This window comes from Scatophagus argus, chromosome 3, assembly GCF_020382885.2.
Source record: "Scatophagus argus isolate fScaArg1 chromosome 3, fScaArg1.pri, whole genome shotgun sequence".
Taxonomy (NCBI): Eukaryota; Metazoa; Chordata; class Actinopteri; family Scatophagidae; genus Scatophagus; species Scatophagus argus.
Window position 1 is genome coordinate 24,991,521 of NC_058495.1, and position 24,321 is coordinate 25,015,841.

The 24,321-nt window shown below is 42.1% G+C and overlaps 2 protein-coding genes and 1 long non-coding RNA gene across 3 annotated transcripts; 2 read left to right on the forward strand and 1 right to left on the reverse strand.

Annotated features, from left to right (window-relative positions):
* Nucleotides 1-228: 228 nt before the first annotated feature.
* On the forward strand, nt 229-7,149 carry ccndbp1 (cyclin D-type binding-protein 1). The gene is made up of 11 exons (XM_046384993.1): nt 229-412; nt 1,726-1,785; nt 2,023-2,102; nt 2,710-2,791; nt 3,178-3,274; nt 3,474-3,547; nt 3,899-3,975; nt 4,268-4,527; nt 4,917-4,977; nt 6,172-6,218; nt 6,565-7,149. Exons 1-11 carry the CDS (start codon nt 325-327, stop codon nt 6,671-6,673), a joined length of 1,035 nt encoding a protein of 344 aa, XP_046240949.1. The 5' UTR covers nt 229-324; the 3' UTR covers nt 6,674-7,149.
* A 658-nt stretch (nt 7,150-7,807) lies between these two features.
* Nucleotides 7,808-15,639, reverse strand: LOC124056990. The gene is made up of 3 exons (XR_006843040.1): nt 15,358-15,639; nt 12,830-12,958; nt 7,808-8,217 (listed from the first exon to the last, which is right to left on the reverse strand). It is a non-coding gene; the product is annotated as an uncharacterized LOC124056990 (long non-coding RNA).
* On the forward strand, nt 10,647-23,740 carry tgm8 (transglutaminase 8). The gene is made up of 15 exons (XM_046384995.1): nt 10,647-10,791; nt 12,539-12,709; nt 13,423-13,677; nt 14,300-14,418; nt 14,810-14,938; nt 15,376-15,553; nt 16,101-16,236; nt 17,169-17,278; nt 17,815-17,930; nt 18,061-18,187; nt 18,281-18,531; nt 20,144-20,318; nt 20,471-20,634; nt 21,665-21,798; nt 22,023-23,740. Exons 1-15 carry the CDS (start codon nt 10,779-10,781, stop codon nt 22,168-22,170), a joined length of 2,226 nt encoding a protein of 741 aa, XP_046240951.1. The 5' UTR covers nt 10,647-10,778; the 3' UTR covers nt 22,171-23,740.
* Nucleotides 23,741-24,321: the final 581 nt, after the last annotated feature.

Below are 24,321 nucleotides of genomic sequence, written 5' to 3' on the forward strand. Positions count from 1 at the left end.
TGGTATATTGTGTATATCTATCTATCCATATATATATATACATATATTTTCTTTATATATATTTTTTTTTTTTCTTGTCTTTATATATATATATATATATGTGTGTATTTTCTTTTTTTAACACAATGGAGTCGATCTCTACTTGCAATACTGCGGCTTCACCACAGGACGTCACCAAAACGTTTTAAATGCGTCATCCATCTTTTGAGTTTCGGTGCTCCCTTCATAAGTGTCCCCGTTGCAATATCCTGTTCCTTTGTAGTTCCACAACACACATGTATCTCCGCGGTAACTTTAACGTAGCTCTCTGAACACTTTGCTGACATGAGCGCTGATAACTGTGGTGGAAATGTGTGTGTGCCTCTGCGGAATCTACTGAACTCAATCCAGTGTGTTAGGGATCGAGTCAGAGGTAAATAACACATTAAATCTACGGATATGACGCACGGCTAGCTAACGTTAGCATCTGATCGAGCTATAACGTTACTCGTGCTAGCTCAAAGCGAAATGTACTAACGTTAACGTTAGCTTTAAGTGAAGCTAAAGGGTTTATTTTTACGGACGCTGGGCTGGGTTTATGCTTTGAATTTTTGGTTTTGGTTTTACAGAGTCAGTTTTATCCGCTTTTATGCTGTGGTGTTCCTGTTTCCTCGCTAAAATGTTGTCAAATTCCCCTCTGAAGTTCATGAAACAGCTTGACATAAATACTCAATTGTCAGTTTGTTTTCCAAGTAGTTTACACCCAATTTTGATAAAGTCTGTGGTGCTGTATTGAGTATTGTTGTACTGAGTTGTATTGCGAGGTGTTTTATAGTACATGTAAAACATCAGGAACACCTCAGTAACGCACTGCAGTTCAGCAGCACAAAGCACAGCCTTCAAAATGACCGTGAAGCTGAATTCCCACATCTGTAAACCAGTTTCTGAGGGAGATGTTGTGACACCGGTAGATGAGTGTGCATTTGAGGTTTGAGTAGATATAAAGTGAGCAGTCAGTATTTGTATATTTTGTATTGCAGTATCACTGTGTCTGGAAAGCTATTTAGATACTGTAAGGATAAGCCAGTGTGCAGTGCTTAATTTTATCTAATGCAGTGAAGTAAATGCCACATCAGTGCAACATGTTTCACACAGTGACTCAATACACCCAGAAATATCTAAAATATATAACTAGTATAATAATATGGCTAAATCTTTGACCACGTGCAAGCTGGACACAGAAGAAATAAAAGAAGACAAAATGAACATAATGCCAGTGTCTAACTTAAAGCAACACTCGCTAAGAATCAGTACAATCTTGCCATGCTGACAAAATTTACTTTGTAACATTGAATTGTCACCTGAGCAGCCTGTAGGAATTTGTAGCAACTAACAAATAATTTTTCAATTAATGTTTCTATTACATGTGCTCTGTAAAATGCTAAAAATGCACCACAAGTGAGCTGACTTGGTGTCTTCAGGTGTCTTGCTTTGTCTGGCCAACACTCCTACTCCCACTCAGGCCAAATTAATCAAATCAAACACACAGTTAATTATCTAATTCTTTGCATATTTTTTTCTGTGGCTGACAAATTCTAAATTTTGCTTATTTTCCTACATTTTAGACAGTAACTTTAAAAATGAGTCATGAAGTAAACTAGACATTTTTTTTCCACACTTTGACATTACACATAAATTGTCCATATGAATGATTTTGCCTAACCGGTTGCTAATTTTCCACTGTAGAGGGAGAGTCCAATGAGTCAGATGGAGCGTTCAACCTCTCCAACTTCTGGGACACTCTGAGTTGAGTATAACTGGACCATCTTTCGTTCTTCTTCCTTTTTAATGAATAATAACATTTCTCAGCTTGTTACCCTGGATGTCTTGCTTGTTCTGTATGTTTAAAAATTAGGCTGCTCCTTCCTTTAAGTCATCTTTATCCTGTTCTGTCCAGAAGCACATCAGGCCCTCATGCAATTAGATCACCATCTCCGAGCCGTTTAGTGGACTCTTTTAATGTGGTGTCTCTTGTGTCTTCAGACCAGGCAGTGAAGGCCGTGTCCCAGGAAGCCACTAAACTCAGCCTGGTGTTCTCAAAACCTCCGCTGCCGTCACAACAGGTCAGATTATCACTGGGACTGTGATAGAGAGGCAGACATCTTTATTTGTTCTTTTGATAATAGCCAGGAAATGATGAGAAAATAATATTTTATTTCTTGGGTTCACTGCTTTGTTTTTTTTTTTTTGTGCCGTTCATACTACTTAAAGGGAAAATAGTGTGATGCTTCACTGTGAAAGGAGCCTCCTGCCCAGACACACAGGAGCTTTGTTAGAGAAAGTGATGGCAGCTTGCAGGACTGACCTGCTGTGTCATGAAGCTGAATGAGTGTGTTGTTAAAGTGCTCCCCCTTTTTTAGACAAGTAGACTGTGGAGGAAACAGGAGATGATGGACAACAGTTCATCCTTCTCCTTTCTGCTACCAGCTCTAAGGACTGCAGTCTCGTGGCCGATGAAGAGCCTGCGTTCCTTATCACTTCACTCAGTTTCTGTCACCAGCTCTGATGCTGCAAAAGAATTTTGCATATTTGGTCTGACGATGCTCACATTTGGTGACGCTGATGCATCTGGTGGCATAAGGACTAGAAAGTTGTTAAAGAAAATATCGTCATATAAACATCCTATCGTAATACTCAACATAGTTGTGTGTTTTGTGTCTCTCGCTGCAGGATGGAGAAAAGTTAGCAGATTCCATCCTCAAGAGTGTCCTGACTTTGTCTACAGTGTATTACTGGCTACCAAAGAGCCAAGGTAAAACTCAGTGACAGATTTCCTGGTTTGACTCGACTAGGGCATGTTGGGATTTTCCCAGCAGTAATTACGACTCCTACCACTGAGGACTAACGTGTTTGTTCCAATTTCATTCTTTGAAATGTGGTTTGGCTTGATAGTGAAGTATTAATAACAATAAGATAAGACGATTACAGTTTCTTTATGTGCTTCCCAACAAGCGTTTCCTGCTGCCCTTTAAGTGTTCACAGTCAGGATGTTAAAACTCTGTGCAGAGGCTCACTCACCAGACTGGATATTGAGTAACTAAGAGCCTGCTGCTCAAAAGCCTCTTGTGCCTGCTGCTTGACATTTTGTGAATGGATATAAAGTGATGTTTTGTGCCGTCTCTCCTGTCCGTGCCTCAGGTGTCAGTCTGCGGCGACAGGTCAGAGACGCCACAGTCGAGGTTCTGGAGGGAGTCGCCCAGCTGGTGGAGGTCATCCTGAGCTCACCGCTGCAGAGGTTCGCACACATCAACACAGAGTTTGGCTCAGATATCATAGAAGTTTTAATGGAAAGCTGCACTAGAGCATGATGTAATAAAGACACAAACACATGCACACACCCACACACACTGCTGAAATATCTGGTCTTCTCTCTTTTCTTTTTGTCTGAATTCTTCGGCCTCTCTTCTTCTTGCTCTTCCTCTGCTTGCCACTAGTCTGACCCAGGAACAGTTGACCTCAACAGGAGGTGTGTGGGCAGCCTGCGACCAGTTTGCCCAGTTGCCCCAAGGTCAGTAGACTTGACAGGACAGCGTAAAGGTTCAGGTTTGATCAGTTAGATCAGTGGTTTTGTTATTGGAGTCTCGCAGAGATACAAGCTTACAGCCTGCTCTCTTTAGCATTAGCTTTGGTAGCTTGTGACAGCAGCAGTAATGGTTTTACTGGCAGCCTGCTGGTGATGGCGTCCTGAAAGTCTAAACATTTCTGTTTGTCTGTATGAAATCACAGTTTCTGTAGACTTTATATTATGAATCTGAATCTGATTTATGAAAGGGTTGGTAAATGATCTGCTCAATCAGAGGCTGTACAATATTTAAATCACAGCAGGAGGGCTTCATACATTTCTGTGTGTTTTCCTCAGATAACAAGGCAGCAGTGCTGGTGGTTCTGTCCTCTCAGATTGGTGTTGTAAAAGATGCCATACAGGAAATAGAACAGGTACACACACACACTGAGAATACACAAATGGTGGCTGGTGCCTTTCTTTATCTCAACTGTAAATTGAATTAGGCTTCTATTTCACACATGCTTCCACATCTGTTTTGTTTTATGAGTTATTTTATCACATTTCAGCCTTCTGGGTTCTGGTTTTACCCCTCAATGTTTACCTGTGCTTTTAATAACTTTAGGATAGTACAGAAACAGTAATGTCGTAAACGCTGATTGAAGTCCCTCAGTAAAGCCTGTTAAGTCCTGACAAACACACGCAGCATTTTGCATCCTCACCCAGGCGTTAGCCGATGAACACGACCCATTCAGTGACGTCCTCGATGATGACGAGGAAGGACAGGAGCCTCGAGGCAACCAAGACACTTACTGGTCTGAGAAGGACCGGCGCGTGATTGGCCCGTGCCAGGGGCTGATGAAAGCGTCCGCAGCTTGCCTGAGGAAGCTGACGTCAGCCGTCAAAGCCAATGGTGACGTCGCCACACCACAGAACCTGGCTCAGCTCGACGACTTAGCCGACGTCACCATGGAAATCAGCCCTGGGTAGAAACACACACACAGTCATATCATCGTGTTGCTGTAGCATATCAAGACGACACCAAATCACAGCAATAAATTACCGCTATTTGAATCAAAGTGTGATGTTCCTGATTGTTTTGGTGTCTGCTCACCAGACAGGAAATGTAAACGTCACGTCATAACAGTTCAAAACAGATCAGACTGTGTGCAGGAAAAGTTTTCTTACTTCCTCCTGTAACAGGAGACTTTAAAACCTGGAAAGTCATGTATGTTTTTTGAAGTATACCGGCATGCATTCATACTGGATGACGCTTAATCACCTCCCGTTGCGTGTGAAAACAAACTTCACTTTTCCCAGTTAAAACAAACGCAGTCAAAAGAAACCTCTGCCTCCTGCTGTCGTGTCTCCTCAGTGTTGATGATCTGGCTCTTTGTCTCTACCCGCCCATGGACTACAGCGGAGTGGAGAGCAACGTAAGACACACACAACACACACACACACACATCCTCATTGCTACAAAAAGGTCATAACAGTTATGAACGCTATACACAAAGCACACAAAGTACATGTCTCATTCAGCAGAAACACACAGCAGCTTGGATTATACGCCATGCAAAATTTTATAATGCATGACCTGCTGCATGGTGTGTATGTCATGTACAAGTACATCAAAGTTTGTTTTTTTTTTTAATGCAAAGGCTCAGCTCAGTCATAAAATAACATAATTTCTCTCCTTGGATGGTATCTTCACAGTCAGATAGTTTTGGTTTCTTTGAATTGAATGGAATTATCTATTTATTCATTCATTTATTTATTGTGGTTACTTTGCGCTTGCAAAATGTTTGACAGCAGCATCGCGGTACAGAATACAGTCCACGGTTCTTTCCACTTCTGTGAAACCTGCTGCATCTGTTTTGTCACCTGTTGTATCGATCAGGACCAGCAGCAGCTTTCTATGTCCTCAGCGTCCACTGTGTGGACACAGACGGGGACAAACATTCTGGTTCTTGTTTTGTTGTCTGAGTAGATAATAAACGGTGGAAGAGGCAGAACACACTGGCTGAAAAGGAATCTCAGAACCCATCAGCTGTCGTCTGCCAACAGTTTAGCTTTTTTATTTAATTTATCTTTACATAAGAACGTGCAGACATCAGCTCGTAGAGATCAGCCAAAACGTTGTATTACGTCCATTCTTGCGCCAATCAGACTGGAAACAGGAGTTGGAGGAAGTCTTGGTTTTGGTTATTCAGGTATTCACTGGAAACTTTTGCCGTTTCCCCCAGAGGCTAACTCGTCATGGGATGATGACCAATGGGCTTTGAGATTAACAGAAGCCCAACCCAGCTGACCCATCGTGTGTGTTGCAGGTTAAGTTTTACTGAAACAAAGCAAAACATCTGTAGCAGTCAGAGCAGATCAAGTTGTGGCTGGTTGCGTCTCTAAAGTGGTAAAAGTGATTGTGCCAGCTGCTCCTGTGATTAGTGTACAAACACGTCCCAGCCTGTGAGTTTTGGCACAAACTGCTGTACGATGTATACATTTAAAATAACATGTCCAGAGCAGCTACATTTATCAGGCGTATCAGTGTTCCATAGGAAGAAATGTTAAAAATAAAAGCAAGCAATATTTTATTAAAAAAAATACACATTTCCTCTTTCCCTTTCCAGGTGTCTAAATTGGCAGCTCAGTTGAAGAAGGTTCTGGGGATCATCAGGTAAGACCCACCCACTAATGGCTTGCAACATACGAAGTCACTTGTGAAATGCGACATGTCACAACAGAGTCCCAGTTCTGGATAAAGTAGTGAAAGCATGACAGACACCCAGATATCCTCAGAGAAAGTTGCTGGGTGTGTGAGGACATTAGTGACACATGTGGGTGGTGTGTCTGCAGGTCGTCCTATCAGCGGATCACATCAGATAAGACAAGAAACAAAACTCGGCAGCTTGTTCGCTTCCTTCATGACAGCTCATGATTGATTATCAGAAAATAAGTTTGAATCAAATTTCTGTATTGTTTCAATTTTATCACACCTTTGCTCCTTTCCTTTCTCCCCATAGGTCCAGTCACGTTTGTGGGGAATCACAGCTGACCTGGGTTCAGTTCTTAGATGGAGCCGTAGATCACAACCTGCAAAAAGCCAAAGAACTAATTCACCAAGACAGCTAGTGTTTCTGTGGGGATAAATTACACACAGGGTGTTTTGTGGATTTGTGTGCCACTTTGTTGAAAGAAGTGTGTGTGTGTGTGTGTGTGTGTGTGTGTGTGTGTGTGTGTGTGTGCGTGCGCGCGTGCGTGTGTGGGTGGGTGTGTATTAAAACAAAGTATCTGTGTTCTGACATGAACGCCTCTGTGGAAAGAAGCTCCCTTACATCATGCTTCGTACCTCTGCATAGTTACTCTACGTTTGGCTGTTTGGCAGATGCACACACAAGCTGCTCCAGGAACAGAAACCAGCTGGGTTAATTAAAATACCAAGCAAACCTCTTTAATTGTTTTGAACTGTTGGCTGTCAAAGACCAGGAAAAACAGAACAGACGCATAGTGAAGTTTCGCACTTTTCTTTTATCTCCTGCCTGAAAATTTCCCACAAAGAGAAGTTCAGCTACACTTGGCAAATATTAAAATAAAAATATAAAGGTGTACCATGTAGTGTTGTTTCTTTTTTTTTTGTGCTGTGTACTTCACCTCTGATGAGATGTGTGGCTGTTTCTGCTGCTCTCTGCCTTAACTTTATTTTGTTTTGTTCAGGATGCTTCTGGGTGTCATCAGTTTCCTTTTATCTTATCATTCTTGTGATGTTGTAACATAACTATGAAATAACCAGAATGTGGTGGTAATTTGGAAGTTAAAGTGAATACATGGTGTGATGGACTCTGTTCAGGTGAACGTGTCTCACTGCAGTGTGACCAGCCTGTCTTGACTGAGCTTAACAAAATAAAACAGGATTAAACTGTCTCATAAAGCACATGTGGTTCATTTGAGGACTCTGAGACGTAAAGCACAGATCACTTTGGTTCACAAATGACAAACACGAGGTCGTGATGGCAGCCACAGAGCAGCACACGCTGAAGGCTTCAGATCTTACAGCCAAAACTAAACAAACGTGCTGGATCGTGAGCCAGGCCTTTTGGTCCAACATCAGTGTGTGACCTCACAAATGCTCTACTGCATGAATGGGCACAAATTCCCACAGAAACACTCCAACATGTTGTGGAAAGCCTTCACAGAAGAGTGGAAGCTGTTAGAGCTGCAAAGCTGTCTGAGTGTTTACAATGAGACGTCATTAAAGTCCCTGTTGGTGTGATGGTCAGGTGTCCCAATACATTTGTCTATATAGTGTAGCAGAAACGCCTCTTAATGTGATATCCTGTCCAAAACAACCCAAACTATGACCTCAGTGCTAACATGTCTAATTGATAAACACCTCTAGTGTCAACAAACACTGAACTGTACAGAGCAGTTCGGATTGCATTTGACTGTACAAGTGGACCTAATAAAGTTAAGTGTACGTAGTCTGTGTAAAATGTGTCCATGCGGAGTGAATTTTGCGTTTGGGAATCCAAAATGTCGTTTCACAATTCACATTCAGCACATGGAGCTACAGGTATTGACCTCAGATGAACTCCCTCTTCTTCTCTTTCCTCCTGGCCGTCTTCTCTTGTGTGAAGGGAGTGTTGTCGGTGAAGAGCAAGTCTTCTCAGTCCACCCACCTTTGGCAAATAGAGAAAAGACTTAATTGATTAATGGAAGATTGTGTGTCTTTGCTAAGCATTGCTTCATGTCTCCTTGCCCCATGATTCTCAGCCTGTTGTCAGTGAACCACAGCCATTGTCGTAGATTTCCCACAGTGTAGTGGGACTGTGGCTGCCGCCTAAAATACTGAAGAAAAAAGGTATTTAACCACTTACAGTCAGTGCTGATCAGATGGACAGGGCATTGATGCAGAACAACAATAAAAAGCTCAGGCCTGGCACAGTTTTAGTTGTGCAAACCTGTGCCAGTCATGGGAGAAAAACCATCCCAGGAAGTGGAAGAGAGAAAAAAATTAGTCAGCTCAACGTAGGAAACAAATAACAAATAAAATAAGAGACTGACCTTAGTTTTTATAAATTCATGTGAAAGTACAGAAACACTTCTCTGAGTTCTCATATATCATCGCTTACACGATGGAAACCACAGTAAATCTAATAGAATTAAACTACCTCACACTAGCACACACTTCATACATGCATATTTATGCTGCACATGCTAAACTGGCTTCTTATTTGTTTATTTCTTTTTCTCAGAATGTTTAGTTTTTTATGTTGTATTTGTCTCTTAGCATATATATTCTATTTTTACTTAGCTTATATTTCTATTTCTTTGGTCAACTTTTCATTTCATATTCTTTTATACCCTCCCTATTGCTCCTGGGGCCTGAGTCCTAATTTCGTACCATAAGCATGTAAATGTGAGCTGGTATGACAGTAAAAGTTCCTTGATCCTTGATAACAGACAGAATAGAAACATTTTATTGTCAAACGTTGCCCTAACGCTGATTGCATGTCATAATTTTCCATCCTTACTCTACAACTTTTCTTCCTGTACAGCAATCGATGACATTTCGCCAGCAATTAAACAACCAACTCCTAAAATCTTCTACTTGAAAAAATTCCTGAGTCACACTTTGTTATTCAGGAGAAGTCCTACCCTAATCCCACACCAACACACCCACACATACATTCAGCACTACTAACTGTCAGCTGAATGATTCAGGGGTGGTGAAGGGTTCACATCACTTTCTGAGAAGTATTATGTCACATCACAGCATCAGCCCAGTGCTGTTGAGCAATAAGAGAATTTTACAAACCCTAACCACACAAAAGACCTTATGAGGATGAAATTATTCATGTAAATATTATCATTGTATCATCAGTTTAAAATATGCTACACGATTACCTGCAGGAAGAGGCGACTTTTTCCCGAACAAAGTTTTCCCAGTGCTCATTGCCCAATCTGATGGCGTGACATTTTATGTTCAAGGTTTCACTTGTGTACAAGCGTGTCAGCTGTAACGGCCATACGTGCTCTGTGGCGTTGACAACAGCAGTGACAACACCCAGACAAATGTGACGCAAAATGATGCACCTTGCATCGCCTTCATCAGCAGCCACCAAAATGATTTGCAAAAAATGAACTCTTTGTCTATGAGACCTTAAAAGTATTTTTTGCTGTTTTGCTGGTGGCGTTTTAAAGACGTTTAAAGACGTTTTAAAAGCAGTGCCTCTCGTCACCGTGCGGCGTCCTGCTGGATGAACCTTTTCTGAAAGTCACATTTCCCCTTAATGGCTTTAGAAAGTAAAGATCGGTCAGCATTGCAACAGGCAGAAATGAGGACGACACAGACAGAAACATATCAGCCACGATCTGGAAGAGATTGTTTATACATTGCAGTGAGTGTAGCAGCTAAAGGAGCTAAAAGAGCGTGAATAAGTAAAAGTTGAGTGGTGATGATATGTCTGCGCTGTGCTCTCAGCTTGTTTCCACAGAGTTTAAAGATACAACAACCTCCTGTTCTGCCCATACAAAACAAAATATCTAAGGACAAAATAATGATCATCTTTTAATTGTTTTATTTGTTATTTTTGCAGAATAAGCACTACATCCAAGTGTGCCTGTAATGTTTTTTTTTTTGTCACGTCAGCCACTCCCTGTCATTTCTGTAAGTTTCCTCATCAGCTCAGGACAAACCAGTCCGATTAACTCACCACTTTGCTTGGGTTGTCTTCTCCATGTGACTTGCACTAAACAATACAAGCAACAACACACTTAATCCTCCGTCTGACTCTGACTTTCATTTCTGTCACTCCAGCGTGCTGATCATAATTAGAGTGTTTATCGTGAATAATAATTACAGTGAGCAGTTAGCTGTCAACACCTAACATGAGGAAGCCGTGGAGACTGAGGTGAGGAGGCACCTGCACACATCACACAGTGATTCCACACCTGTATCAGATGTTTGCAATACCACAGTAATCTGTGTAGCAGCCACTATAGTCTAAATCAATTCTAATATTGGTGGGATAGTAGTCATCTGGAACAAAGCCTGATCGCAGCAGCCTTTCAACTCCCAGGAACATCCAGGTTGCAAGACCTGTTGCATGGGTTGGGCTTGGCAGGCCTTTTTAAGTCAGTCGGCTCTGAGTCTCCTGCCAGTGTGCTGTTGACTGTCTGACAGCGTACACGTTGCTGTCCTCACATCTGCTGTTTGAAGAGAGAAACGCTCGGCGAGATGGCAGGGCACAGTAAGTACAGCAGCACTTCTAACAAGCGAATGTGTTTTCTGTAACTTTGTCGCGGTATCTTGTCCTGTGTGGCGTGGGTCTCTGCAGCCAGAGAGACTCCCTCGGACATGTGTGAATGAAATGTGTGTTGTGTTTCACTGCGTATGTTTAGTGTAAGCATTTAGTGATGCGCAGATGAAAAGTCACGTTTTGGGCGATGCTGCGTACCACTGAATGTGAACTTCAAATAGTAAATCACATTTTAAAAAATGCTGCTGGATTACATTTCAACTGCCTAGTCACCTGTCTGGTTTTTTTGCTTCAGACCCCCCCACCCGCCTTTTACAAGGCTATTCCAGCAATTCAAAACAAAAGTGACACAGGTGCAGATGCTGTGCAGTTGGCTACGTTAAGAACATTACTAAACATCTTGTGCATCATGCAGACTTTGCCTAAGGGGTTTTTACTGGGTTTTCTGTCCAGTTGTTAAGACACTCAGTGATGTGTTCATTCTTGCCTACCGTTTTCACCGTACACTGTTGCAAACTGCAAAGTTTTTGTTTGTTTAAGCATGTGGGTGGCTTGGCCCACTTCAGGAGCCAGAGGCCTTAAGTGAACCAGCTGAGTCTGTGGCCCGTCAACATGTTCCCTTCATGGAGCAAAAGTAGCACTTTGCAGATCAGTGTTGTTAGGACTTGAGAAATTATTGTTTGGGTCGAGCAGGATTTTACCACAAAGCCTGTTAAATAAATAAGAAAAAGAAAAAACTTATCTTCAAGGAATGCACATAAAGGCTTGATTTTCTGAGGAGATTTTCAGGGGAGTTAGTTAATCTTATTGATCACAAAACCCTGAGTGAGACTGTTTCAAAATTCTACTTTGCTTCATGGTTTGGTCACCTGAACTGCAGGTTTAAATACGCCGGTCGGAGTAGTTGGACTAAGTTAGACAAGTTAGTAACTGAGAAACCTCAGGTGAAGCTGAGTGAGCCACACATGAGATGAAGCTGTCTGATGGACTGTCCTCATCCTTCATTTTCTCAGTCTGAGACACTGGGAGGCAACCGAAACCAAGTCTTTCATTCAAGTGCAACTCAAAAAACTGAGCACTAATCAGCATTTTGTGCTAGACTTAAGTTTTTCCATCTCATTGGACAGTTTACTTGTTTTATATTTATATATTTTATTCTATTGCATCTGAAAAAAACATCACCGGTCAAAAAGTGAACTGGACACAAGTTATTACATAAAGAGTTTCTTCAAGGTCACAGATCACTTTAAATGCAAAACACAAAAGTGACAAAAGGCACAGTGTGAGGTCTGTTACAGTTTAGTTTGGCCATGACGATCATGTCGGGAAAACCTGATACTGAAGTGGATTTGACTCACTCACACAGCACATTAGACATCAGCGTAGTCAAGGAAAAGACAGAAGGGTGGGGCAGAGCGTAGGTGGTTAAAATGTGGAAACAGACTCAAAACGTCTTGCTGGGATAAGAGAAGAAGACAATGCATGAAGGAGTGTGTCAACCCTCGGCCGGAAGGCCACACACAAACACAACAACATACCAACTTTAACCTTCAGTGCAAACTATCTTTCTTATAGTTATAAAACGTGGATAATCACAAAGTCAAATATTCCTAAGGTCAAATCTATTTTTTAAAGAGTCGACGAACTTGCTTGCGCTCTCTTTTAGCAACCTGATGAAGGTCTGTAGCTTTTCTAGCTAGGTCTTCTTTTAACTTGTTCATGCTTTCATTTCTTTCAGTCTATAGTGAAGTGGACTTCCACTCGAAGACCAACAACACTGAACACCACACCAGTGCAATCTCGGTGGATCAGCTGATTGTGAGGAGAGGCCAGCCCTTCAAGTTGACCCTCAAACTGAATCAGCCCTTCAACCCCGTCTTTCACCCGCTTTCCTTCACCGTAGTGACAGGTCGGTCTTTTATTAAATTATCTGTTTTAAATAGTTTTTGGACAGCAGTAGTTTGCTGCCTGATGTCCCTGCACTCGCGTCAGCTAAGCTCCACGTGAGCCTGTACTGCGTTCTGCTTACATTTTATGCTGTATTGCTCTCCTCTCCGCCGTGGGCGGGGCTTAGCGTTATCCCTCCACCCACAGGTGCAGATTACGGTACGTGAGCTGACCACTTGTTTCGTCTCTTTATTTCTTCTCCGGCTTCGTTCTGTTTAAGACACAACACGAATTCACAGGCAGTAAAGACATTGTCCACATGAGAAGGTGGACAGAGAGTCAAGACCACATCGTCCCAATGCCAAGTCAGCTGCTGTTTGGGCCACACTGATTACAGGGGACGCCAAAGTGATTCCACATGATGTCATTTTCTACCTGTATAAAAAGCATTGTATTTTAAAATACGTTAGTGTGTTACTGTTAGTGTAAAGAGTAAGAGAGAGACAGAAGACAGAGTTTTATCAGGCTTTGGCTCCATTAACAACACAACATTTAAAGGGTGAAAGTGTTCTTGATTTTTTTTCTTGTCTTTTCTTGCGATTTGTCGACAGTAAGTGAAACATCACGCTGACACTTTCTTTTTCATTGGATGGTTTAGTCAGTGAAAACCAAAGGATTAATGGGTGCATATAGGGTGTTGTCACAGCAGAGCGTGAATGTAGTTTCTCTCCACAGGAAGCCATCCCTCTGAGGAGCGGGGGACAATGTCACACTTCGGTGTCCCCGATCGTGTTGACCGTTCACCACTGGCAAAAGCAGTGTGGAAGGCCGAGCAGGAAAGGAGCTACTCCCTTCTGTCGAGCATCTTGAACCTGACCATTACCCCCCCAGCTGACGCCCCCATTGGGATGTACAACCTGAGTGTGACACATGGGAATGAGAAAAGGTTGCTGGGAACGCTGCTGGTGCTCTTCAACCCCTGGTGTCCTGGTAGGTGGTTCATTAGATTCAGACTCAGCAGAAATAAAATAAAACTCATCAAAACCAGCTTCAATCATCTTGAATACATACGCCGCGGTGATTTCTCTCATTGAATCAAAGATGGATGACATGCGAGTTCCCCAAAAGTCAAAACATCAGTCGCCCCCTGGTGGCTGGCTGCAGTACACTTCACAAAGCCCCTCCCCCTTCATGTCAGCAGACAGGACATGTGCCAAACTAAAATGTAAAATAAATTTTTCCCGAAGACGGTTTTTGTCGCTTTAGATTCACAGCTGAGAGCCGCTCCTGATTGGGTTAGACTGATGTATAGGCGAGAACTCGATACTGTGGCTCCACTTCCCAGTCACTACTGCATAGACCCTGGCTCCAAATGATGTCACCAGAACAAGATGGCAGCCATACTTTGGCTTCACTTTTGTACAGTGGGAGGAAGTGGAGACATGTCGTCCATCTTTATAGATATAAATAGACACAAAAACTATTGTGTCTATGGTAAAAAAAAATACCAAAGGCACATAAACTTTTGCTCATAACTGTTATGTACATTTACTTACAGGACTATTACTTATACAAGTATGTGATGTTAACTATCATCTGTCTGTCTCTGTAGGTGACTGGGTGTTTCTGTCCGATGAAGAGCAGAGACAGGAATATGTGATGAATGATCAAGGAATCATCTACAAAGGAAGTGGAAACTATATCTTCCCTATGAACTGGGACTATGGGCAGGTACTCTAACACACACACAATTAATATTTTATTTAGGAAATTTGACTTCAAAGTAAACACACTGAAACATTTTACTCTGAAAACCAGTTCTACTCTGAGATTTTCAGGAGTCAAGTAGTCGGTACTTGAATTTTAACGATTAGGCATTCAGTTGTTTTAAATAAACTGATTTAAAACTCAAAACTTCATGGCCATTATTTGCTTCAATGGAACTTTAACTTTCTATCATGTAGGACACACAATTGAAAGTATGAATACAGCTGCTGAAATAACCCGCCAAGATGATGTCTTAAGTTTAGTCTGTAGTTAAATATCACATTTTCACCATGAATACAATTAAATTTTAAAAGCAGCTCATGTTATCACTCAATCTCCATCATCTCCCGTCCAGTTTGAGGAGTCCATGGTGGAGATTTGTATGAAAATATTGGACCTCAACCACAAACACAAGAGGGACCCAGCTGATGATGTTTCTGCTCGCTGCAACCCCATCTACGTCAGCCGCGTGGTCAGCGCCATGGTAGGACATGCTCTGCGTTACCCCCACAAACATTTAAAGCAACGTCTTACTAACATGTCTGACATTTTTAGCTCAAATCCAGCGATGCTGTGTTACCCTGAACACAGCTTAAGTGTTCAAGTGCTAAATTATCAAACATTAGCATGCTAACACTCAAACCAAGATGGTGAACACGGAAAACATTTAACTCAAATTCTGGATTAATAATGCAGTTCCGCATATTGACAGTAGGTGGCAGTGATGTTTTGTAAACAACGCGCTAACAACGAGGTGAAGAAGAAGAGTCGGCACAAACGCCGTAGTTCTCAAAATTTAAAAAGCTAAAAACATTTCTCAGCCCTTCTGAGGAAGGACAATCTGACATAACGTCTAAATCTGGTTGAATAAAGTCAGACTTTTAAGGCAGAATGAGAACTTACCGGTTTGTTTTGTTCCAGATCAACAGTAACGATGACCGCGGCGTCGTGCAGGGCCGCTGGAGCACTCCGTACACGGGCGGCGTGGCGCCCACTCACTGGAACGGAAGTCACGCCATCCTCACGCAGTGGCTCAGACGCGGCTGCTACCCGGTCAAGTACGGCCAGTGCTGGGTGTTCGCCGGCGTCATGTGCTCAGGTAACAACACCTCATAAGACAGACGCTCAGTTAATGAAGTACTCAGTTAATCGTTTAATTCAGCCATTTAAGTAAAAATGCCAAACACTGACGTTTGCCACTTTTCTATTTTTTTATTGTAGACTGAATATATTTAGTTTGGCGCAAAGTTTTTTTCTATTGAATGAATTAAGCAAATGATCAATAAATAAAACTGAATTCTCAAGCGTTTTCTGTGCTGTTTTAAAACTTTAGTACGACGACTTGAAAAGAAATATTGTCTGTACGACTAAAATGAGTAGAATATGTGATGTAATGCTGCCGTCCTACTTATGTTCTGTTTAGTTGTGAATATCATGTTATAACATGACTGAGAGCTGTTACAATAGACTACTAACACACAAACAGATTTACTCCTAAGTCTCACTGAAGTTAAACAAACCAGAGTAGCCTTAAGCTAAAAAACAAAAAGCTGTATGCAGATAAAGGTAACATTAGTAGCTCCTGGTGCCAAACAAACGGACAGATATGGACTTTAAATGACTCCACACTTTGTGTTTGGTTCCAGTGATGCGTCTGCTGGGTATCCCCTGCCGCGTGATCACCAACTTCCAGTCAGCCCACGACAACAACAGGAATCTGATCATTGACGTGTACCACGCCGACTACGGAGTGAGACCGAAACCGAGTCCTGACAGTATTTGGTGAGAGGCCACACTCAAAATGACTTATAGTATTTTAATTACTTGTAAAATGTCAGTTTTGTTGCGTAAGGTCGGTGTAAAGGATTGCAGGTTTTTTTAGTCATGTTAGTTACCGTAATGTGAATACTTTGAATAACTTAGTCTCATTAAACTGAATTAATTAGACTTAATTGGCTGATAATTCTTACCACTGACCTTTTCACATAAAAGTAATTAACAATGACACATATGATAAAAGGTGTTTAAAGTCATATTAGTCAATTATAAACTGGTTTTGTGAATTCACTGTGCCAAATAATCAGGTCAGTGTGGCCAAGGCTTAAACACTTGCATTGTAATGCCTCAGTTTGGCACACAGTGCTTTAAATTCCTGTGGGTGTGTAATCTACTGCTCCTAATGAATGCCACTTCACAGCTTTTATAGGTCAGATTAGGACAAGGAGTCATGATGAGGCACATTATCAGGCCAAAAATTATGTCAACATGTCAGTACTTGCTAACCGCAGCTACATAGTGAATCTGAAAACCCTCGGGCCATATCGTAAAGCTGGAGCAAAGTGCTGCACAGCGCAGCGTCGGTGTCGCTGCTCGACACCAAGCACCCGTGTCGCGTAAGCAGCAAATGCACTTGCAAACTGTTTGCATGTTCACATATTCTGGATTTTGGTTTTTCTCTGGGAGAAGGAGAAGAAACTCCATAACTGATCTTTTGTTGTGGGAAAAAACACAAAAGATATAAACACATTTCATGTTGTAAAATGTGATCTTTAAAGAGTATTCTAGAATAGCAGGTACAGTAGAGGTACAGTGATCTCTACAGCGTGGTGTGTTGAGCAGATCACCGTGCTACTCAACGCTCCGGTCCTTCTAAATCAGTTTACAGTGTCACGATTCAGTCTGCTGCACAACCTGAATGTTGTGTTGTGTTTCAGGAACTACCACGTGTGGGTGGAGGGGTGGATGAGGCGGCCAGACCTGACAGTAGATGGCAAATATGACGGCTGGCAAGTTCTGGATCCAACCCCACAGGAGAGGAGTGATGGTACTCGCTTGTTTATCTCCATAAACTTTAACTGGGACACATTTTCTTCCCTGTTCCGATGGCCTTGTTTCTTGTCCTAATTGCACACACTGACCTCTTTCTGCTCTAACATGGTATTGAGTGGTTTGAATGGTTCTGAATAATAATACAGCTCATTACGACCGAAATAGTGATGATTATGTGATAATGAACATGTTTTTAGAGCCATAAAAACATCTGAGGTAAAGTGAGGAGGTCAACGGTGTCTGAAGGTTTTTTCCAATTTAAAATACACTGTACCTGTGGCTGTCGGGTGTCCTGTGTGAATTGCTGAACGTTCTCCCCTGAAGGCTGCACATCAGAAAGCTTACAGAGTGTCCGAAAGCACATTCATGCACCCCAGACGATGAATCCTTTTCTGTTAAGATAAGATAAGATAAAGGATTCTCTTATTTTATTTTATCTTATCTTATTTTTGATTTACACAATAAATCAAAATGAAAACTGTTTGAAAAATGTTTGCTACTTCATGATTTTAATTGTCTCTCCTCTTTTAGGTGTTTTCTGCTGTGGTCCAGCGCCAGTCAAAGCCATCCTGGATGGAGAAACACACCTGAAATACGACGTCCCGTTTGTCTTCGCTGAGGTCAACGCCGACTGTGTTGACTGGCTGGTCAGTGAGCAGAGCTGGAGGCTAACCTCATCAACTAAAGGACAGACAGCTATCAATAAACAGGATTTTGTTTAATGGTTGATGTTTACTTTTGTTGTTTTTTTTTTTTTGATTGTCTGTGTGCCGCCAGGTCAAAGCTGACGGGTCACACGTGAAGATCTGGTCTGACACTAAGAGAGTCGGTCAGAATATCTCCACCAAGTCTGTCGGCTCCAACAAGAGGCTGAACATCACCGACACCTACAAACACAGAGAGGGTGCGTTCACCCGACCAAACTGATCACACACAGACAGCCGTTAAGGCTTTATAGCAGTGGCTGTGGAAACTGACACAATTATTACCCTTACAGGAACTGAAGAGGAGAGGTCTGTGTTCAAATACGCCTGCACCAGAGACTACTCCAAACTAGCTTACTACGATGACGTGGAGGTGAACGTCGCAAATGCAGGGATGCCGCACAGTGACGTGAATGAGGAGTCGGTCGATAATGAGGAGACGGAGGAGCCAGTCAATAATGAGGAGACAGGAGGGAACGCGGCGAATGAGGAAAACGTGGACAGCACCCCTCAAGTGCCGCAAATAACCATGCGATTTGAAGAGGTACGTCACAGAAACCAGAGACCGCCAAGTTTCCCCTTCGAAGCTGTTGAACTGGAGGTTTTTTTTTCTGACTATTTTAAACCAGCTGACAAGACCAGCTGATCACCTGGGGCAACACCTAAAAGCTTCACTTCCTGATCCTGCTCCAAAGAGATACCCTTCATTGGTGTTATAAGAGCAACATAAGTCACCAAATTTAAAATCAGCTGCTTTGATTTTGTTATTACTATGAAATGAAAAATGCATTCTGTTGTTTATATGTCATCATGTGTCTTCACCTGAAGCCACGCTGAAGCCGTTTTCCCACATCTTTAACAGACAAGCTAAAGAAGGATTGCAATGAGAGAATACCCAAAACACCAACACAAACATAACTGTAACTCAAAAAAATCTCACCTGTAATTATGTTAGTAGTCGTGTTTATTTGTGGGTACAAAACACACCCAAAGAAGGAATGCACTTCTGGGCGTAACCACCGGATATTTGCACAGTGATGTAATGGCTGTATGTAATATTCCACTATCTCACAGTATGGCTGGAGAATGTGGTTCCTTTTATGTCAAGTTTGATGGAGAATTTTAGCCATCAGGTTTGGATTTGTTTCAATAAGTGCACTTTGGCTCTGCTTCACAACAAAACTAAAGGGCTCCGTTTCCCAACAGGTTAGGCTGATTATAGATCGATAGATAGATGACTTTATTCATCCCCGAGGGGACAGTAGGTCGTCATAGCAGTCCGGTATACTTCAATAAAGTAAAACACACAATGACATGAGATACTGGGTATAAAATAGAATAAAATACACTAAAGGGCACTTATATGAAAATAAATAATAGTAAAACAGTATCAGAATACACCATTTTTTTCAGAGTGCAAAAGGTGAGAGGTAGATTTAGTCCAGGTGTGTAATCGAGGTAGATTTAGTCCAGGTGTGTAATCGGGTCCAGGTGTGTAATCGTACAATACAATCTGTGTTTCCAGTAAACGTAAGTTTAAGTAACATTCAAGAGCAGCATTTCAACTGAATATGCTTGTAGAAATTAGCTGTTTGCTATCTGTGTGTAACAGATAACCCAACATATTAACACAGAATGTACTGACCGATTTTGATACTGGCAAAGAAGGCGCCGGATCCATTCAAACAAGGTGCCAATCATGGAGGTCCCACAAATTAAGCCCTGACCGAAGTTTTCTTAAAATGTCATTTAAGAAAAAAAAAGAAAATTTTTATTAACAGTTATTCTTCTACAGAAACGCTAGAATTGAACATTAATCAAACGTGTGTCTGTGAACTGTCCTTCTGGGTTACATTCAGTGGCCTGTATGTACCCTGAGAGAGCAAACTCTGGGCAAAAAGGTGTACTAGTCCCAGTGTCAACCTTAATTAGCTCAAGCGTGTTTTGTATTTTTGCCCGCCTCCCTCAAAGAATCTAACAACTGGTTAGGACTTTGCTTAAATACAATACAGATGGACATTTCCACCAGTTAGTGAATTTTATTTTAAGTACACGGGATTCCAAGGGTCTGTGTCCCCGTCTGCAGGACAGCTCCATGTCCTCCATGTCTCAGCTCTCCTTCCATGTATCATTTTTCTCATGGTGTGTTGCTGCAGGTGTCCAAACCGATGAACGGAAAAGACGTGAGCCTGAAGCTGGTGCTGCACAGTAAGAGTGCTGTTGCCATGCAGCTGTCCATCAACATCAGCGTCCAGGCCATGAGGTACAACGGCACACCAGCTGCAAACATCAAGTCTGAGGTGAAGGAGGAGACGCTGCAGCCTGGCAAAGGTGACTCTTCTTCTGTGGACATGTGATTGTTGAATTCTGGAAATGTATCCGCATGTCTCGATAGCATGAAGGTTTGATGAGAAAGTGGGATTTGTTGTGAACTGACTTAAATTGAAACTGAAATTTGTCTTCCCTTTCACCGTCTCTTGAAGATCTGTTCATCCCAGTCCTGGTCCCATTCTTGGTCTACCATGAACACATAGTGGACCGTGAAAGCATGAAGATTTCAGCCGTGGTCATGGACAAATTGAACCCAGTCAACACATGCCTGGCTGTGAACGACGTTGTGCTGCTTGACCCTCCCATCTCCGTCAAAGTCAGTAGAAAACTTCTGTCTGTCATAACATTTAACTGCACAACAGCTGCTAGCATAGACGACAAAGTCAACAACGCTCACCCATGTTGAATTAAGCACGTGACGAATCAGGGAAGGACAAACTTGGTCGTCTGCGTCATCATTTCCACAGCTGGCCGTCCAGACTAAAATGCAGCCCCTGAGTTTTCAAGTTGAATGGGGAGCAGCAAAATTTTTTAATGTTTTAAGGGAAACGCCAAACGCCAGAGGAGTGTGGACGCCACGTGTGAAGTGTCATGGCAGTCCATCCAATACTTGTGAGGACATGAAAGCCAAAACTGTCAGCCTGCTAAGAGAGGATTCGTCGACAAGAAAAAGTAGCCAAAATAAACCAAAACAAATTTCTGTTTGCAGACGAAGTTGTAGGGAACATAAAAAGTTGGCTTTAGGCGACGGTTAAAATACATCGGCGATGTTGGGAAGAGATCACATGTCCACCATTTTCCACCACTGACTGCAGCAGCAGTCATCAATCTGCAATACAGATTAATAATTAAAAAAAAATAAAATTGAAAACAATAAGTCAGCGAAGTCCAACTTCACCTGTAATCATTTACCAGCTGCTGCTGCTCAACTAACTAACACAACTTGAGTCCTATCCAATCACAGCAGAGTAGGACTTCCGTGAAGCCGGCTTCGAGTTGAAGGGAGCTGCTAAATCACTGCTGTTTAATTTTATATCTTAGTAAAATCTTCACCGATCTCTGTGTCAGTTTTGCGTGGAAGCCACAAGCTGTCATCATCAATGACTTTCTCTCGTCTTGTCTCCGCTGTGCTGTTACGATGTTTGAGCAACATGTTTGGTCCTGTGGGAGTTAAATCTCCTGCTGCTGCTGGCTTTGCTCACTCACACACCTGCCAGGCATTTCTTCCTGTTTGGTCTTCTGTGATGTATCCAGGGAAACCAGGACACGGCGATGGCTTTGGCATGACGTCTGACAGAACTGGGAGGCAGTGATATTATACTTCATGTGTTCATGTTGTGTTCCAGGTGTTCGGTCCGGTCAGAGTGAACCGTGAGACATATGGGGAAGTGGTTTTCATGAACCCGGCACAGGAGACGCTGAAGAACTGCAGTCTGACTTTCTCAGGGAGTGGCCTGTGGGAAAAGGACATGGAATACAAGTGAGTGTGTGTGTGTGTGTGTTAGTTAGACCCCAAAACTTCTAAAACTAGCTACACTTTGGCCTAAATCGATCAGCTTTTGGAACTTGACAGTTTTGCACACTTGGCAAAACTTGGTTCGGTACCAGTCTTAGCTGGGATAGATTTTACTGCACAGCAGTGCATCACTTCAGAGTGGTGTTTCCCCATCCAAATTTTCTTATCTCTCTTTGTGTCTCCCACAGGTTTGCAGATTTGAGGCCAAACTCCAGAATCACCATCAAATTCACCTTTGCTCCCTACAAGACCGGAAAGAAGACTCTCACAATCGGCTTCAACTGCTCCACCTTCAGGGACATCAAGGGCTGGTGCCTTGTCGATGTCGAGCCATAAATTTCTCGGGGTCACACTCTGCAGGTTTACAGCTGCTTCTGTGTGAAGAAATCTCTGCTGGCTTCTGATGTCACCCTCGACATGATCTTGATGTCATGCAGCCTTTGGTTCTCAGTCCGGTCAGACTTCCTGTTGTTACTTCTGCACATGCACTTGTGATTTTCCTGCATACTGATTTTGGTGAACCTTCTTTATTATTGTGACTTTATTTAATTTTTGTTTAAAGGCGTAATCATGTGGTTTTCAATCAAATGTGGGTGCAGGGTGTAAAAAGCCACTTGACTAAAAGCTGTGAGTTTTGGTCAAAACAAAATGTTTTCCTTGTTGCTTTGCATTTTTGTGAAGTTGCTGCTCCTGCTGTCCAGACTGTTTGTGTCGTGTTAAATATTTGGGTAAAGTGGCAGCTTTAGAAAGAACCATTGTCGGTTTAAATTCATTATTCATTCATTATTTAAAATCAAGCCATCCCTCCATTTTCTCCCACTTACCCGGGGACGGGTGGCAGGGGCAGGTATCCCGGGCACCCGTCTCCTGCACTATGTTTTCCAACTCTTCCTGGGGGGGTCCCAAGGCTTCCCCAGGCCATGACTTAAGATGTCTTTCAAAATGAAAAAGGGATGAGCTTAAGAGCGATGCCCGAGCCAGCCTGTAGCAACGAGCCATCCATCAAAATAAACCACGGAGTGTGTGTTCGTGGTGATGAAGGTACATGTTTCCCAGGGCAGCAGTTTGACTCACTGTGCTTCTGGGAGTTTTTGGAGCCCTGCCGTATTTGTAATGGCAGCTGCTTCAGTAAACAAGATTCTTTTTTTTCTGAACATTTTCACTCTGGATCTTATTGAGACTGTTAACATGTGTTGCTGTTTGTTTAAGGTCTGAGTTTGAGGCCACCTGACGCGGACACTGATATCATATAAAGTCTTCAGAATCATAAGCGAAGATCCTCCAGATACCAAAGACAGGAAACATGAAATGATTCTTCTTTATGGACACGCTTGTGTGTTGCAGGAATGACTTTATATGCGTGTCACTTTTGACCTCATGTACACTGAATGTACACTGATATAAATATGTGATAAACCAGTATTAGAAACAGTACATGCAGACTGGTGGTTACATGTCGAATTTAAAGTTTACATAAAAGAAGAGCGCAGCTAATCCTGATGCACTCACACACACTCAGCTGTTTTCTCTCAGCAGTTTTACCCAAAGTCTTTTCATCTCTTTGCTTTAAATGAATCAAAAATAATAATAATAAAAAAATTAATTAAAATAAAAAATCAATCCTTTAATTCTCCATACCTGCTTGTTCCTGCTCCTGGAGGAAACAGAGCTTTACTCCTCTGAGACACATTCTGAATTTTATATCTTTTAGGCATTTATGTTATCATCTTACAGTGAGACAAAAACAAATGTTCCTTTAGCATAAATTCTGTCTCTGAAGTCCTGAGGGAGCTGGTGTTGAGGTGTCCCCTTGTAGTCCAAATGCTATGGAAGCTGCATAGTTTCATTGTTTGCATGGTGCTAATTAATATTTAAGCAACACAAATAAATAAAATGTTTACTGAAAGTCCTGTGTGTCTTTTTGTGTTTAATATCACATATTCCTGTAAACACACGGCTGTAATAACTAGAAGAAATGTGTTGACTTGCGCCTGCAGTAGTAAGACTTAAGGGAATATAAAGTCCAGTGTTGGAGATGTTCTGTGACGGATTTCACTGGAACATGTGATGGCTTTTTAATGTAACATCATGGCAGCTCCTCACACAGGAGACTGGGCTGAGTCAAGCTGATCAGCTCCGTTCAAACACAGAAGTCAGGACTTTACACGAAGTAGGGGTCCATTGCAGCAGTGATTCTAAATATGAGGTCCGGGGACCCCCAGTGGTACTTGAGGGGATTCCAGGTGGTCCCCAGTAAAAAAGGGGAATGATTTAGTTTCCCTATAATTCCACCCATAAGCAACATAATGACTGTTTTACTCATGGGTTTCCGACACTTTCTGTACTAAAACGTCGAAAAGTAAAATTATTAACAGATGACTGAACCTGGGACGCAATCTTATCCCATGCCTTAAAGAAACCTTTAATAACACAGCAAAGGACAACAGTAGCATACATGCAGATTATAGACCAAACTAACAAGAAATT